Source organism: Danio aesculapii, chromosome 13 (assembly GCF_903798145.1).
Source record: "Danio aesculapii chromosome 13, fDanAes4.1, whole genome shotgun sequence".
Taxonomy (NCBI): Eukaryota; Metazoa; Chordata; class Actinopteri; order Cypriniformes; family Danionidae; genus Danio; species Danio aesculapii.
Window position 1 is genome coordinate 22,345,622 of NC_079447.1, and position 14,025 is coordinate 22,359,646.

General features: G+C 33.4%; 1 protein-coding gene across 2 annotated transcripts in view; it reads left to right on the forward strand.

Annotated features, from left to right (window-relative positions):
* Window positions 1–14,025, forward strand: part of wdfy4 (WDFY family member 4) — a 95,556-nt gene that overhangs the window by 11,934 nt on the left and 69,597 nt on the right. For both annotated transcript variants that reach the window (XM_056470325.1, XM_056470326.1), the window contains exons 7-13: window positions 938–1,127; window positions 4,061–4,221; window positions 5,889–6,350; window positions 6,446–6,547; window positions 8,555–8,745; window positions 12,451–13,058; window positions 13,568–13,658. In XM_056470325.1, coding sequence (XP_056326300.1) covers window positions 938–1,127; window positions 4,061–4,221; window positions 5,889–6,350; window positions 6,446–6,547; window positions 8,555–8,745; window positions 12,451–13,058; window positions 13,568–13,658 — 1,805 coding nt within the window. The remainder of the gene's footprint in view (window positions 1–937; window positions 1,128–4,060; window positions 4,222–5,888; window positions 6,351–6,445; window positions 6,548–8,554; window positions 8,746–12,450; window positions 13,059–13,567; window positions 13,659–14,025) is intronic.

Consider the following 14,025-nt stretch of genomic DNA (forward strand, 5'->3'; position numbering starts at 1 on the left):
TTGTTTCTTCTATGAATGTCAATGTCTGCTAGTTTCCAACATTCATCAGAATATCTGAATAGCAGAAGAAGGTAACTGCTAAACATTTACAACCACTCAAGTGTAAATAACGGCTGAGGAGATTTGCATTGTAGGGTGAACAATATTTTTGACACCAGGTGGAAACAGTGCCTTAGTTCCTGAACTGGGATTGTATTGTATATATTTTATTTTATTTATTTTATTTAACCGAGACAGTACTCATTTATCAATACTAAAACTGTAAATAAGCTTGAGTTAACCGCAAGGGCTAATTTTCATCTGTTGCCCCCTGCCAGATTAAAAAAACAAACAAAATGGCAACCTAGAAAAACTCATTATTACACATACAATATCAGTAAAGTTACATACAACAAAATATACAACAATTGATAAGAATTTCAAGTTAAACATGATTACAAACTTGTTTTGCTTTTAGACGTTTCTTTAACTTGTATTTAAATGTTGAATAATGTGCAATACCCCTTAATTTGTTAAACCACCTTAACCTCTAAACTGCACAGCACAGTCTCCTCTATTAATAGATCATGATGCTCTGCCATTAATATTCTTCATTGTCACAAACTCACCTAATAGAGGTGGATCATATCCAGTTAAAATGTTAAAATTCATACAAGGATCAGTCAAATATTTAATATTATCAAATCTCAATAAATAATGAGCATTGTATTAAATTACAATGATTATATCTAATAGCCTTCTGATCAAATACTTAAGTGTCTGTTTATGAAGTGATTGAAGTGATTTTAGAGCTGGCTTGGGACCAACTAGTTAGACAATATGTGATATTGGAACGCATAAAACTTTTTGCTGCCTCTTTAGTCAAAATATACAATGTTAGAATATACTTCAGGTATATACTCAAGCATCTTTACACTTGGTGCTTTGTCTCCTTCAGCAAGCAACTGCATGAAGATCTGCATCCAGAACATGCATAAGATCAGCGAGGACATCCCTGCTCATGTTCTAGCTGAGGTGGCTGTGAGTGTTTTCAGCTTCGTAAAGGACTCCTATGCTATCAACTCTGCTCTTTTTGAGGAGTTTGAGAACAACGATGGCTACGACATCTTACAGACCATCATACTGCGGTAAATACATCCCTTTATTTGGAAAATCATCACTTATAGATAGGATTGTCAGCAAATATTGCAGATATGAAACCACCTCCAGGAAGCGCTTGTCTTTTAGGTACTTTACAGTCCTTTCTTCATCTCTCATTCTTCCTCTCGTTCTCAGCTCTTTCCTGCTGCAAGTTTCTTTTTTAAAGCTGCAGAATTCAATAATTAAAGAGCTCGTAATGAGATCAGCAGAAAATTGAGCTCAATCACATTACGGAACATGCCAGCTCTCTCTAACGCACTGTGTGTCTGCACTTCCTCACAGCGAGGGTCACTGCAGGACAAGACCGCTTTCAGTCAACAATGGCTCTCATTCACTATATGTGTGTCTATATGTGCTTATATGTAAAACCTGTAGATGGATGTTATTTTGTTTGTGCATAGATTGTGCATTGTATCTTTTTTGCACACTTAGCATATGAAACCACTGCTTCCTGAATACCAAAATAATTTTGGGTTTCATTTTTTATAAAGTCTTTAATTTACTTAAATGTTACGACCCTTGATGGAAATATGTCTAGGAAATTAAAAGGAGTAACATTGAGATGACCAAAAGAATAAACTAAAGTGTTTTTTAGTTTGAGTAAGTTCAGGGCGCATATTTTCTTCTTTAGAGGAATGGGAGGAGAGAGGAAATGGGAGGAAATATTTTAGCGCTACTTTCAGTTCCCTCTCCTGTTTGTTTTGGTTTTTCATTTTATATTATTATTGTTTGTACATATTGTAAATGTATGGTTTGTGGGAGCAATAAATCTTTTGCGGTGCTATATTTGATGTTCTGTGCTTCTCTTGCCACTTTTACCATTAGTTTATTCTTTTGGTCATCTCAGTGTTGCTCCTTTTTAATTTACTAGACATTTTCCATCAAGGGTCGTAACACTGTTCTTTTTGTCACAAATACAGTAAAATAATTAAATAAATGTTAATATTCAGTAATTGTTTTCTGCTAAAATACACTTTAAAAATTAAATTTTTCTGTTGTGGCAAAAGTGAATGTAATGCAATGTCTTTGCTCAATATCATTCTAAATAAATAAATATACAACAAAAATAAGGGCGTCACTGTGGCGCAGTGGGTAGCACGATTGCCTTACAGTAAGAAGGTTGCTGGTACGAACCTCAGCTGGGTTAGTTGGCATTTCTGTGTGGAGTTTGCATGTTCTCCCCGTGCTGATGTGGGTTTCCTCCGGGTGCTCCGTTTTCCCCCACAGTCCAAATACATGTGGTACAGGCCAATTGGGTAAGCTAAAATTTTCCGTAGTGTATGTGTGTGAATGAGAGTGCATAGATGTTTCCCAGTGATGGGTTGCAGCTGGAAGGCCATCCGCTGCGTAAAAACACATGCTGTATGAGTTGGCGGTTCATTCCGCTGTGGCAACCCCAGATTAATAAAGGGACTAAGCCCAAAAGATAATGAATGAATGAATGAATGAATGAATGAATGAATGAATGAATGAATGAATGAATGAATGTGTATATATACAGTAGTCAAAAAAAAGTGGGTCAAAACCTTTTATCAATGTGATCCTAAAATTACTAAACAACTCTCATTCTTGTCACAATTTTGACAAACTTTTATGATCCACATGTTGACTACTATATATATTTAGACTCTTGTGAAATGTGTGAGACGTTCCATTTTGGTGTCTGCATCAATCGGTAACACTTTATTTTGATGCTCCATTTGAGTATTAGTAGACTGTCTGCTTAATATCTGTTGATATGCTCCTTCCATAGACATTAACTAGGTTAACTGACTATAAGAAACTTTGCAAGAACATGTCAACTTACACTAACCCCAACCCCAACCCTAACCCCAACCTTGGTTGGCATGTAGATGCAATGTAACTTAAATTCAACAAACAGACCATCAAAAAAAATCTACAAAAGTTATTTTAGACTCATAGAAAGCATTTTAAATGCAAATAAAGGGTATGCTTTATTAAAAAAAAATTTTTAAACCTCAAATATTAAAGAATAGTGGCAAAGTATAAATATTTATAATGGTATAAAATAATTAATACTTTGGGGATGATCCTTAAATAAAAATTGTATTTGTGTCATAAAGTAAAATAAATGTACTGTATAACCTGCTATTGCACTAAATGATACTTAAGAAATTGATCAAGGTACAAGAAGGATTTATTATTGCTCAGAAATTAAACTAAACAGGCTGCATATAAAAAGAAAAAAATAAGCTGTTTCACTTTTATTGTTCTGATGCTTCATCTATGACCTTTTTAAACTGCAATTACACTGAATGATATTTTAGAAAGCGATCAAGGTACAAGTATGTATGGTAGTCATTCATTATTGCGCAGAAAATAAATGCAGAAATTAAATAATATGCACACAGACTTTTAATTTTCAGCCAGGCAGCCCAAGGGCTTCCGGTGAACTTTCATTGCATTACAAAATTGTCACGTTTAAGATGTTTTTTTCTTTGAAAATCAGCGATCTTCATTGCCTGTTAGATATATGATATGAAGTGGGTCTCAGACTGGACAAGAAGCACTGAATTAAATCCCATTTCCCTCCTCCATGTCTTTAAAATATGACAGCTTATTTTACCCTAGTATTTTCAATGGAATTTCTAGCCTGTTGCTACTGATGGCGCTAGTGGTTACAACTGTCTTTCATCTCGTTTTACGCTTGAACAACTAAATGAATGCATAAGTCTATTAAACTGAATGTATTGTAATTACATTACAACATCAATGCTGTAAAAACACCAGAAGTTTATCGTTGGCTTTACAACTTTAGCTGTGCATAGAGCCCATTAACCAGAAAAAGTAAGCTGTGTTTCGCTTTTATAGTTCCGATGCTTCATCTGTGACCCATGCACAGATATAAATACTCCATTCTAGACTAGACTAGAGATTAATATTTATTTTCCTTTTGCAGCTGTGAGGAGGAAGTGACAGCGGAGCACTATTTGACTGTTCAAGACCTTCTGGGCCTCATCGCGTCATTCACACTTTTTGGCAAGACAGAATTAAAGGTGGCCATATGTGTGAGCAACCCCCAACCCCCGAACTTCAGGTTCGACCCCACCCTGACTACCGGTAAGCCTCCATGACAGACAGCAAGTGGCACTCTGCATCTCTGCTCCACCACCGGAAAGGCAATTATGTCTGGGATGATGAAGTGTAGCTCTCCTCACTAACCCGGTTAAGCCGCCCAGCATCCATTCTCCTCATCCGTACAGCAATTCTCCATTCATCATGACCAGAGCACCTCACTCCCGAGCCCACTTTTTTAAAGCTTTATTTCATTTGGCTTTGATGTGATTTTAATTATGGGTGAATTTCAATCCTATTACCCTCTGCAGCTATAGTTATTTGCCATAAACATCAGTGCACCTTTGTCCAAACAGCCAATCTGTCGTTTTTCATATGTTGACGCATTTGAATGTTGGTATAGGTGCAAATTTGGTTTTAATCTCTTTGATGTATGCCGTATAACATAGTTTCTGCCAGCATAAGAGTGAATAATGACTGGGTAGATGCAGTTTTATAATTTGCATAAGCTTGTACTATTATCAAAAATGTCATTTAAGTCATTTAAGGTTAATCAAAAATAATGCAGCTCTTTTGTCCCGTCTAGTTACAATCTGTTACAGTGCATCTTTTATTGCAATTTTTTTTTTTTATCTTTTATTGCAAGTTTTATTTTTTATGACTTTTTATTTTATGACTTTTTGTCAAGTCAATTTAATTTCTTTATTTAGCCTTTTTATATTTTTTGAACTTTTTTATATTACTTTTTATGGTGTTTTTTTTTATCAAACATTTCTTTGTCCAGTCTATTTTATTTAATGCTTTATTTAGCTTTTTTATATTTTTGGAACATCATTATGTTTTATTTTTTATGTTTTATTTTTTTTATCAAACATTCCTTTTGTCCAGTCTTTTTTAATTTAATTTAATTTTATTTTATTTAATTTAATTTAATTTTATTTTATTTTATTTTATTTTATTTTATTTTATTTTATTTTATTTTATTTTATTTTATTTTATTTTATTTTATTTTATTTTATTTTATTTTATTTTATTTTATTTATTTTATTTTATTTTATTTTATTTTATTTTATTTTATTTTATTTTATTAGTTTAAAACTTTATTAATCCCCTTGGGGCAATTCATTCCGACATGGTGGAGCTTCACATATAACAAGAATGACACATCAACACTTAACATCAAGTTCAAAAATTTTTCAATTAACTACATTTATTACGTAACTGAATTGCTTCGGGCACAAAAGTAAATTTATAACGATTTGTGGAACATCTTATTTTCCTTAGATGTCGACCAAGGGGCATCCACTCAAAATGTTTATTTAAGGGGTGTGTACTGTCTCCTAGTATTTTATGTGCCATCCTCAACACCTGCTGTTCTTAGTAGTATGCAAGACTTCGCAGGGGAACTCCCAAAATCTTTGAGCACAAATTAATGATGCCTTGAAGACGATTCTTATTTTTTATAGACAGTGAAGAAAACCAACAAAAGTTTTTTATTTTTATTTTTTTATTTATTTATTTTTATCTAGCTTTATTTATCTTTTTTTATATATTTTTGGAACTTTTTAATATTACTTTGTTTTTTTATCAAACATTCCTTTTGTCTAGTCAATTATTTTATTTTATTTATTTATTTATTTATTTATTTTTATTTATTTTATTTATTTTTTTATTTTATTCCCTTCATTTTAAGTATCTGCATGTATTTTCAGGTTCAACAGTGAAGAACCTCACAGCCTTTAAAATCATCCAATCCTCATTCTTGCGCTCAAGCAACACTGTGATCTGCAGCCAAATCCTGCGGACCGTCCAGATGATCTGGTCTTGGGAAAAGGCTAACTTTTTCCTGCTGGAGTGGACTCTGCAGTCTCTGGCACAGCTGGCAGAGTGTGTGTGGCAGAAATCACCACCCGTTCACTTTATTTTCTTTGAACTGCTTGAGACGGTGATCTTCCAGCTCTCCTACATCCCACACGAGACCCTCAAGAAGGTCCAAACTGTTTTAAAACAGGGCTCTTCGGAGACATTCAATGTCGCAGCTCTGGATTGCTTCTATAGACTAATCATGAACAGTGGATTGCTGTCTGAAGTGCTGAGTGATGGAGGACTGATGGAGCAACTGCTGTTTGAGCTTAAAAGAAGGGCCAAGATAATCCGAAAGGCAGGTGTTGCTGGTGAGTTTTCAGCTGGTGAGCTTTATAAATTACAAAAACAAGACAGTTTGAAATCTAATAGCATCATCCTGATTTGATATCTTATTTACTAACAGTAAATGAGGACGAAGAGAAGGCTGACGACTATCAGAAGATGTTGACAACCAACATTTTGAACGTGGTTGCAGCCCTGGCCTTGCAGTCAGTCAGAAACACTGGTTTGTGGAACTAATTTGTTTGGTAGCACATTCTCTGTGCTGCTCTTAAAGAGATAGTTCACCTAAAAATGATTTATTTTCTTCTTCTAAACCAGTTTAAGTTTTTGGTTCTGTTGAACACAAAGGAAGATATTTGAAGAATACTGGAAAAATGTAACCATTAAATTCCATACTATTATTTTTTTCACTATAGAAGTCAGTGCTTACAGGTTTCCAACATTCTTCAAAATATCTTTTTTAGTATTCAATAGGACAAAAAAACTTAAATTTGAATGGAACAAGCAAAGGGTGAGGAAATGATGAAAGAATTAATTTTTGGGTGAACTATATCACTTTAATTTAAAGTTCATTTAAAATGAGAAAATGCGTTTGTAAATAAAAAAAAATTCATTAAACAAAATTCAAATAAATAATACAAAAAAATTCTATTATCTCATGCATTTGAGCACAAGTACCAATTAAGGGGGTCATGAACTGAATTTTATATATTATAATGTTCCCTGAGAGTGTTAGCGAGATGATAAAATTCTACAGTATCATAATACAGTAGAACTAATAAGTCATTTTCTTTGAGAGTGTTGCATTCAGCACTTGAAAGAACTCCCACGTCTGTGAACGATTTTGCATATAAAAATAATAGATTGATACTGTGATGTATTCTAAAAAAATACATATCATGTCACATATGATATCATATCAAATGATCTGTAACAGATAAATCTGCAATTGCATGGTAAAAAGCACACACTTTTGTTTTCTGACATTTCTGTAGGATGCAGTACTGTATACAGTAGCTGTCACCGCTATGTTAATACGCTGATCTTTTACATTCACTCGCTCTCAAAAGCATGCATTTAACTGTTTTGTTAAAAAAATTTGTTTGCGTTAATCTGAAGTAAAGAAACAAAGAGTGCAATAAAGTTGATTTTCCAATTTTAGTATCGATGCGGCTTTCAACCGAGGTAGTACTAAAAAGTAACAGATACTAGGTAATGTACACAATAGGAAAACCCCTCAAAAGTGAGCTGTAATGAACTGTACCTGCAAATGAAAAAGAGCTATTTTTGACATGAACTGGAGCACATTTTCTTAATGTTATCTTATGTGTTCAACAGATACGAGCTGCACAACACAACTACACTGGAAAAAAATGCTTTTCCTACTTATAGTTTTTGTCTTGTTTTCAGTCCAAATATCTAAACATTATTAAATCAGGAAGAATTTTTTGACAAGCCAAAAATATTGTCTTATTTTCAGAAATATGTCAAAATTAGCGGAGTTTTTCCTTAACATTCATTTATTTTCCTTATGCTTAGTCCCCGATTATCAGGGCTCACTACAGATTATCTTGCTTGTTTTAAGGTAAAACATACTTAATTTTGACTTATTATTTCTAAAAACAAGGTGTTTTTTCTCATTAAAATAATTCATGCTTCTTGATTTCATAATTTTTAGATATGTGCACTAAATTTAAATTTAAGACAAAAACTCTAAATAAGAAAAGCATTTATTGCTGTGTAAACCCAATAGAACACATCATTTTCAGTGATTCTGTTTACACTGAATGCAGTGCACAGTGTCTAGACAAATCAAGAATTATGTAGTTGAAATAACTGTCATGTGACACATCAATGGTTGCGTCTGGTGTACATAATAGGCATGGGACTATAACCGGTTTCAAGTTTATCATACCGTCAGAAACTTATACCGGCTCATGCCTAGTACAAAAAGTGTTATAAGGCGAAGCAAAGATTTAAAAAAGATCTGTCTTGTGTTACTGATTTTGTTTCTGCTAAATGTGTGAATCAGAGGGTGGGAATAATGATAAAGAAGTGTTTTTCAGCACATTGGGACTAAATATGAATCTCAAAAGGTGTTTTTATATTAAATTGATCTCTCATGCAGAATGTCAAAATGTAATTTCTCAGTTATTGACCCCTTTAAAGTTTGAAAAAGTACAGTACATCTAAAGTCGTGGCATCTGATCGATTCATTGGGTTTTTACAGTGTTCATCAGGGACTTGGGGATGATTCCCTACGTGAAAATCTTTCTGGATGTTGAGCAGTTCCGCAGTCCCGCTCTCTGCATCCTGGAGCAGCTTTCTGAGGTGAATCCAGAGGAATACATGAGTACTGCCATTGGAGCTCTTTGCTCCTCTACTGAGAGTGAGATCAAACTCAAACAGGATCTCTTACAGGTATTTTACTCCATTTCCTCCATTTCTCGATTGCTGCTGAATACACCATATGCATTTGCATTTTTATTTAGGTCTTCCTGGTTTGGGCTGCTTTTATATTACATTACATTACATTATTTATTCATTTTCTTTTCGGCTTAGTCCCTTTATAAATCTGGGGTCGCCACAGCGGAATGAAACGCTTATATTATATTATATTATATTATATTATATTATATTATATTATATTATATTATATTATATTATATTATATTATATTATATTATATTATATTATATTATATTATATTATGCATTTAGAAATGTTAAAATAGAAACAGTTTTTTTTTTTTATTGTAAATCTTGATGGGATAATAACAGAAGTCTCCTACTTGTACTACAAACTAAAAAGTGAGCTCAGGTAACCTTTACCTGTCTGTAAATTCAGCTTCCATCCCTAATTCTAACAAATTATAACATGTTTAAAGCATAATGAGCCAGTGAATTTATTATATCAGCTTTTGGGAAGCTGATTCCATTATAGCCAAATTCAGATTGATTTGCTAATATACATTTAGCTGTTAACTCAGGCTTCATTCGATTAAGCCTGCAGCCTTGTGGTGCGACACACACAAAATTATGAGCAATATCGGATCAGAGAATGTGAGAGAAATCCAATTATGCATAACTATGTTATTCAGTTACTGTACATGTCCATTTTTTTAGTTTCAAGCGCAGGAATACTAACCTGCAGACCATTAAAGTGTAACTGGGTTAAGGCTGCTGACAATTGGATTCACCCCGACCACTCTGTGAAATGTGTCAAAGCCATTCTGATTACTTCTATTGGTCCTAATTAGGTTTGGGCTTCATTTTATGACACATTAGCTCTTTGATGTATTAGCATGGTAGATTGAATAAGAGCTAATCCATTTTGTGCTAGGCTCTTTGAAACATGAGACCCCTCCCGTATGATGCATTATTTCTGAATAGTATTCTGAACACATCCTAACACTGCGACTCATGGTGAGACTTTAGGGTGGCACCGGCCCATTCAGATTGATGGCTTGTGCACCTAATAAAATGAGACAGGTTATTTATTTTTTTGTGGGAAGGAAGAAAATTGATGCATACGTTTTAAAAATGTATGAAATTGCTGACATTTGCTCAAAAACATGAGTTAAGATGCTGGTGGATGAGCTGTGATTTTTCTAATTGTGCATTTCTATTCTATGGCAAATGGTAAACTTTAGTGCTGTCAAAACATCTGTGTGTTCAAACTAATCAATGCATGCGTATCTGCCCACCAAACCCATTTACCATACCTGAGATCAAGCTGCTATTGTTTTAAATCTGTTTAACTGTTTCAACTGAAAACTGAATCTGACTTCGCCACAGTATCCTAGGCTGTAATAAGAAAGCCTAGTAACTAATTTAGCCTCTTTTGTGATTTCAAAATGCAAGTTTTTAAAAGGATTATGATCTGAAACTAATATAGACCAGTTGAATGTGGTGTTGTCATTTGTCCATGAACATTTCCTGCCTGTTATCAAACTTTTTCATAACTAACACGAGACAATTCAATTACATCTTAATGTTAAAACAGCTGTCATAACATTACTTATCAACAGTGATCGAATTATTAAAAAAAAATGAGGGCGATGGTACGGTGGTGGGGGGCTTGTGTGGTGTCCTGTAGCTACACACACAATGATAACAAAATAGGTTTAAGAAAATCCTTTTTTAATAACCACCAACCATTTATAATCTTAAGCATGCCATGTTTAAGAAAATCATGAAATTAAAAGAGACAATTATTTAATTGACTATGTAAGTCTTTGACTACCAGCAACTGTTTGATTGACCAAACATAAATTGACCTTTTTATTTACTTTGTTTACAATATGTGGCCCAACTACATGATCTTTTTTATATAAACTGGAATAATATCAGGTAGAATATCTTACAATCTGATTAAATCAACAAAATTCCTCTTGACACAACAAAGATGGCAGAGAAAAAAAACAAAGTTAGCATTTAGATAAGCAATAAAATTAATAATAGACCCTTTTCACATTTCCGGGTTTCTCAGTAGCGGAAGGTGTCATGGTTGGGTAGAATTAGAGCGCAGTAAATGGGAGAGTACAACAAATATTTTTTTTACAATCCCATTTGCTGAAATAAAAGAAAAACTCCACGATGGTGTTAAGACTGTTAGAAAAAGGGAAAAAATTGAGTGAGACTGATGAGAGAATAATGTCAAATTTACTGCATTAGAAACACATCGCACAAGCAGTAATTTGTTTTTTGTAATTTGGTGCAAAGATGATATAATACATTCATAAATGCATATAAATGTTCATGCGATATTATTTTTTAAATCAAACTAAAACAGCCAGTAAGTGAAGTCTGTGTCTTTGTCACTGAACGATTCATTTAATTAAGTTGTTCAAACAGCTGATTCATTCACAAATGTCTTTCTGAATGGATGACTGAATCATTGTCTCATATCAAACTCAAGATTCATTCATAAACAAAATATAGTATGGAGATGTACAGCGGCTGAGCTGTTTGGAAGCATTTTCGAGAAAGCGGAGTAACATTTGGACAACAGTGATTCAAAAAATGCCTCATATCATTTGCGTTCTGATTTTAGGGATAACAATAATGATTCATTTTAGAAACGGGGAACCTAGAATCTGCTGTAGCTTAGATATTAATGGCAAAACTTGGGTCGCTAAAGTAAATGTTAGCAAGCCTTGATAAATGTGTTTTAGAGTGAGTGTCATAAATTACCATAAATAGAGAATTTTAATATTTAATTTACATGATAAGCTTTACAACACACACAGTGTTGTTAATCTAAAGGGGATGGTAAGGGGGATGGTGGTTTTACAAAGGGGATGCAATGCATTCTGTTATTTTGCATCCTCCCTCAATTCGAGCACTGCTTAACAATATGTGGAACTTTTTGGATTCTTGGAAGTTCTGGAAATTAAAAATGTCAAACACGATATATATACGTTAGGATCATTGTTATTTGTTTACATTCCTCAAAATGATGTATTGAAATGTTTGGAGGTCAGTTATATTTCTTTATGATTAATTAAATAATCAAAACTTGTTCAGCAAAAAATCATTAAATAAATCAAAAGTAAGACTAAAGAAATTTGTCTTAAACAAATGTATTACAGCTCCCACAAAACTGTTTTCAGCTTTGATAGTAATATAAATTGTTGCCTGAGGACCTATTTGGCATATCTGAATTAGGATCATGTGACACTGGAGACTGGAGTAATTATTCGGAAAATTCTGATTCCCATTATAGGCATAAATTACATGCTTTTTCAAAAACATTTATCTGTGTTTTATTAGCATATAAGTAAACAAAACCTTAGTGATCATAAGACATTTGGTTACACTTTATTTTAAGATGTCCTACAGTGTAACTATTTATTTAACTACTGAGCAAAACTAATTAATTACATGTACAGACTATATGGTTAGGGTTAGGATGAGGGTTTGGTCTAGGCTAAGTTGCATGTAATTATGCATTATTAATTGCAATTACCATAGTAAGTAAGGGCATGGAACGTAAAACAAGGCTCCCTTATATTAAAGGTTTACCAACATTTCTTTCATCAAAAAAAAATCAAAAATTCTGACAGACCCCAAACTTACTGTAGTTTATTTTGTAATAATTCCTTTCCATCTTGTTTATGCACAGTCTATCATGAAAGTTCTGGAAAACCCAAACAGTTGGAATGCTTTCCGCACTGCTGGAGGATTTACCGGCTTGCTCTCCATCGTTGTGGACATGGAAGGATCCCTTTTGGAAACCCCAGCGGGTCTGTGGGCTTCACTGAGCCGCCAGAGCCTCGTTGAACTGCTTCTTTTCACCCTACACACCATTGCCTTTGCTGTACACATCCATCCAGTCAACGCACACTTTTTCCACACAGTTGGAGTCTGTGAGAAGCTGGGTGAGGCCCTGCTGCATCTTGGCTGTTTTCAGAAAGGGGATCCTGTGGAATCAGACAAAGACAGTTCGGCCTACAGGACTTTCCAGCAGTTCGTGGAGGCAGTGGAAAAGCCAGGACCTCAGCTGCCAGCACCTTTAGGAGACTGTGTTAAGCTGCTGGGCTTCCTAGAACAGTTTGCTACTGGTGTGAGCTTGGCTACAGATCCTTGCACAGGCTTACAGGATAATAATGAAGCTGGCGAGATTCAGATCACAGACTCATGTCAGACACCAGAGGAATCGACCAATACGGATGAAGCTTTGAATCACATTAGGGCTCAAAGTGTGTCTGTAGTATCTATAGAATCAGGGAGGTTGGTACACTCATAGCATACTATTTCTAGATAATATTTATTATTAATATTTTATTATTTTATGTTATTTTGTTTTGTTTTATTTAATTTTTTATTTTATTTAATTTTTTTGTTTTATTTAGTTTTATTTAATATTTTATTAAATTTTTAATTTTTTAATTTTGTTTTGTTTTATTTTTTATTCACTTTAGTTTTTATTTAATTTACTTTTTATTATTTAATAAAATTTATTAAATTAAATTAAATTTTTATTTTATTTTGTTTTTTATTTTATTTTTTTATTTTATTTAATTCAGTTTTTTGTTTAGTTTTATTTTTGTTTTGTTTTGTTTTGTTTTTTTATTACTTTATTTTATTTGATTTCTTGTGCAATACAATATGGTATGCATTTGCTATGGATTTGCCATTGCCTGGACCAGAAAAGTAAATAAATGCTTGGGATCCACGAATCCACTGTTTTGCTTTGCTTTATCTTGTTTCACTTGTTAAACATTACATTCTGTATTCAGGATTTACGGTGAATTTACAATTCTTCATCCTGGAGCTGTTAAGCTCATCATGACTCTTCTGCCTAGTATTTACTGTCCCAGTGACCCTTGTGTAAGTAAAACCACAACCTCATACAGTAACCTAATTATTTTTAAAAATATATATTTTTAAATGAATATCTTGAGCTCCTCAGGGCAGGATGTGCTCAGTGTTAAATAATCCATAATATATTATTTAAGTTTGCTGAATTGGTGAAAACTGATGTGCTGCTTAATTTGTTTGTAGAAACTATGATGAATTTCTTTCAGGATTCTTTCATTTGTTAGAAAGAGTTAAAAGAACACAATTTATTTGTTGTATTATAAATGTCCCTACTGCCACTTTTAATCACATTAATGCATCCTTGCTGTAAGAACGCATTAATTAGTTCAGAATTGTTCTATGCTAAATATGCAACTATGTAATTATTTAATAAGCT